The following is a 2,268-nucleotide window of genomic DNA, read 5'->3' as shown; positions in this document are numbered from 1 at the left end:
GCGGCTGAGATGGCTGCTGCTGCTGTGGCTGCTGCTGGTTGCCCAGGCCAAGCCCATACAGAGAGTGCATTGAGGAAGAAATGGCTTTCTGCTTCAAGAGGTCATTCACATTCAAGCCGAGGTTGATAGGAGAAGTACGTGCAACCTTGTTGCTACGGCCACTATTCTTCATTTTGGTGGAGCCGAACTTGGTGGCAGCAAAAGTGGCAGTGGTAAAGGTTAAAGGCTGAGTGGACCGGGGCATGAAGGTAGGGCTTACAGCAGCTGAGTGACCAAAGGGAGGTGATGGTGAGCTGGACACTGAGGAGGCTGGATCACTGATGGGCATAAAAACCTGGGCCTCTGGGTTAAAGCTGTTTTTGATCTCCTTATCCAACTCACATCCATTTTCATTATTATCATCCACATAAAGCACCTTCACTGGTCCCTTTTCACCAATTTGGTAGGAAACTTCAAATGGGTCGATCCAAACACTAAGATCCTGTGGCAGGTTGCCGCGAACATCATCAATGTCCAAGCCACTCTCTTTGGATGCTTGTTCAATTACTGGGTCCACTTTCTCCCCTATATGTATACATCTAAACCCTGATCCTTTGTATGGCTTTTCAGGATACCAGTGCCCTTCATATTTCTTCTTAAGAAGTCTTTCAAGCTCTTCACCAAAAATGTTGACACGTCTCCTGGGAAGCTTATTGTACAAATATGAAATAATAAAATTTAGTGCTACTTGGATTTCAAGCTGCATAGCTGCTATGCCACAAAGTTAGGTGTTTCAACTCCCCCACCAAAAAAAAAGGGTGTTCAGCTTGTGGCAGAGAAACAAATTTTCATTCAAAGTGCTGGTATTAGTAGATTATCCTTCACCTTGAGTGGTCTTGTTCCTTAAAGAAAAACAGAAAAAACAAAAACAAATATGTTCACATAAAGTAAATTTATGTCCCAAAGTCTTCTTAGTCCTAGAGTAATAGTCTAAAAGTTAATATAAAATAAAGGTACAGACACTAGAAAAATGTTTATTAGTTCAGCTCAAAGGAAGAGTTAGGATTTATTGTTACAATAGTCTTAGTTTCTGAATAGAGTTCTAGAAAGAAAATCTCTCTAGACTACTATTCCTTCCCCTCCCCATTCAATTATGACTCGAACATTTACTAGAAGTTATTCTCAGTATAGATACCTACATATACACACTTGTTTCAGAAGTTGGCTGTTGTTTCTTGTGTATCACTTAGAAGCCCTCCTAAATTTCAGTTCCTTTTTAATCCATATTTTGAATCTGCTTTATCATGAAATATTTAGTAATTTCAGAAAATTATTCTAATTTTGAAAGTACATGATGCTCAAATCTAAGGTACTAAATAGTAAACCAACAGTCATCCCCAGAATAATTTTAAAGCAAATTATCCTACATAGTTGTAGTCCTAAAATATACGTGAGCCTAGGTCATATAATAATCCAGTTTCTCTTTTCTTTTCATTGTGCTTTCTAAATTTGAAAATATCTCTTCTGCAGTGAGTAAAACAAAAGCAAAAATTAATTTCAACTCTATTGATTACTCTGTTTAAAGGGCAGGGTTTCTGAGCTCTGTCCAGGTTTTGAAAAACACCTCCTCCCTCCCCTCATCCTAATAAAACAGCCCGAGAGGCTGGTATGATAAGGTCGACCTTTAAACGTTTGCTGGATCAGCACTGGGTGGGGATAAGGAAAGATCAAGGGCAAACAGAAGATATTTGCAAAAGGAATCTATTTGTCCACTGAGGGTGATTTAAAAGGGCATTTAAAAATCAAGCTGGCACTAATCCATCTGCTCTATTTTCCATATTCGTGGTGACAAAGAGAAAACAATACCTGGCTGCCCCCTAAACTACAAACACTTTGCAAGCCGAGTGCCGGCAGAGGCAGCCGAAGCAGCCAAATCGCTCCAAGATGCATCAGAGCGAAATTCAGGCTGGGTGGAAGGGGAGTTTGAAAGCAACGCCTTGAGAAGGGAGTGTGAAAAATTACATAAACAGCCGGTTGGGTCTCATTAGATTTCTGCTCACAGCTCTCGGAGCCCCAGCGCTACAGCAGCAGCAACAGCGAGAGGAGGTGGAGGAGGAGGAGGAGGAGGAGAGTACAAATCTCATCGGAGGAGGAGGAAGGCGGTGGAAAATGGAAAATCAACCAGTCGGGGCTGGTCCGAAGGCGGGAGGGCGGCGGCAAAGCTGGGGCCCGGGCACCCGGCACCGGGCAGGTCGGGTCGCGGCCGCAGCAGGTCAGCGCTCCCCTCCC

The 2,268-nt window shown here is 43.0% G+C and overlaps 1 protein-coding gene across 1 annotated transcript in view; it reads right to left on the bottom strand.

Annotated features, from left to right (window-relative positions):
* Positions 1-2,268, bottom strand: part of TOB1 (transducer of ERBB2, 1) — a 16,112-nt gene that overhangs the window by 11,819 nt on the left and 2,025 nt on the right. Inside the window, exon 2 of the mRNA XM_006889460.1 lies at positions 3-881. Within this exon, the coding sequence (XP_006889522.1) occupies positions 3-745 (743 nt within the window). The 5' untranslated portion in view covers positions 746-881. The remainder of the gene's footprint in view (positions 1-2; positions 882-2,268) is intronic.

Source organism: Elephantulus edwardii, unplaced genomic scaffold, assembly GCF_000299155.1.
Source record: "Elephantulus edwardii isolate Elephantulus edwardi_28Jun2011 unplaced genomic scaffold, EleEdw1.0 scaffold00077, whole genome shotgun sequence".
Taxonomy (NCBI): Eukaryota; Metazoa; Chordata; class Mammalia; order Macroscelidea; family Macroscelididae; genus Elephantulus; species Elephantulus edwardii.
The sequence above is the reverse complement of the archived record's forward strand: the minus strand, read 5'-3'. Positions and strand labels throughout refer to the sequence as shown.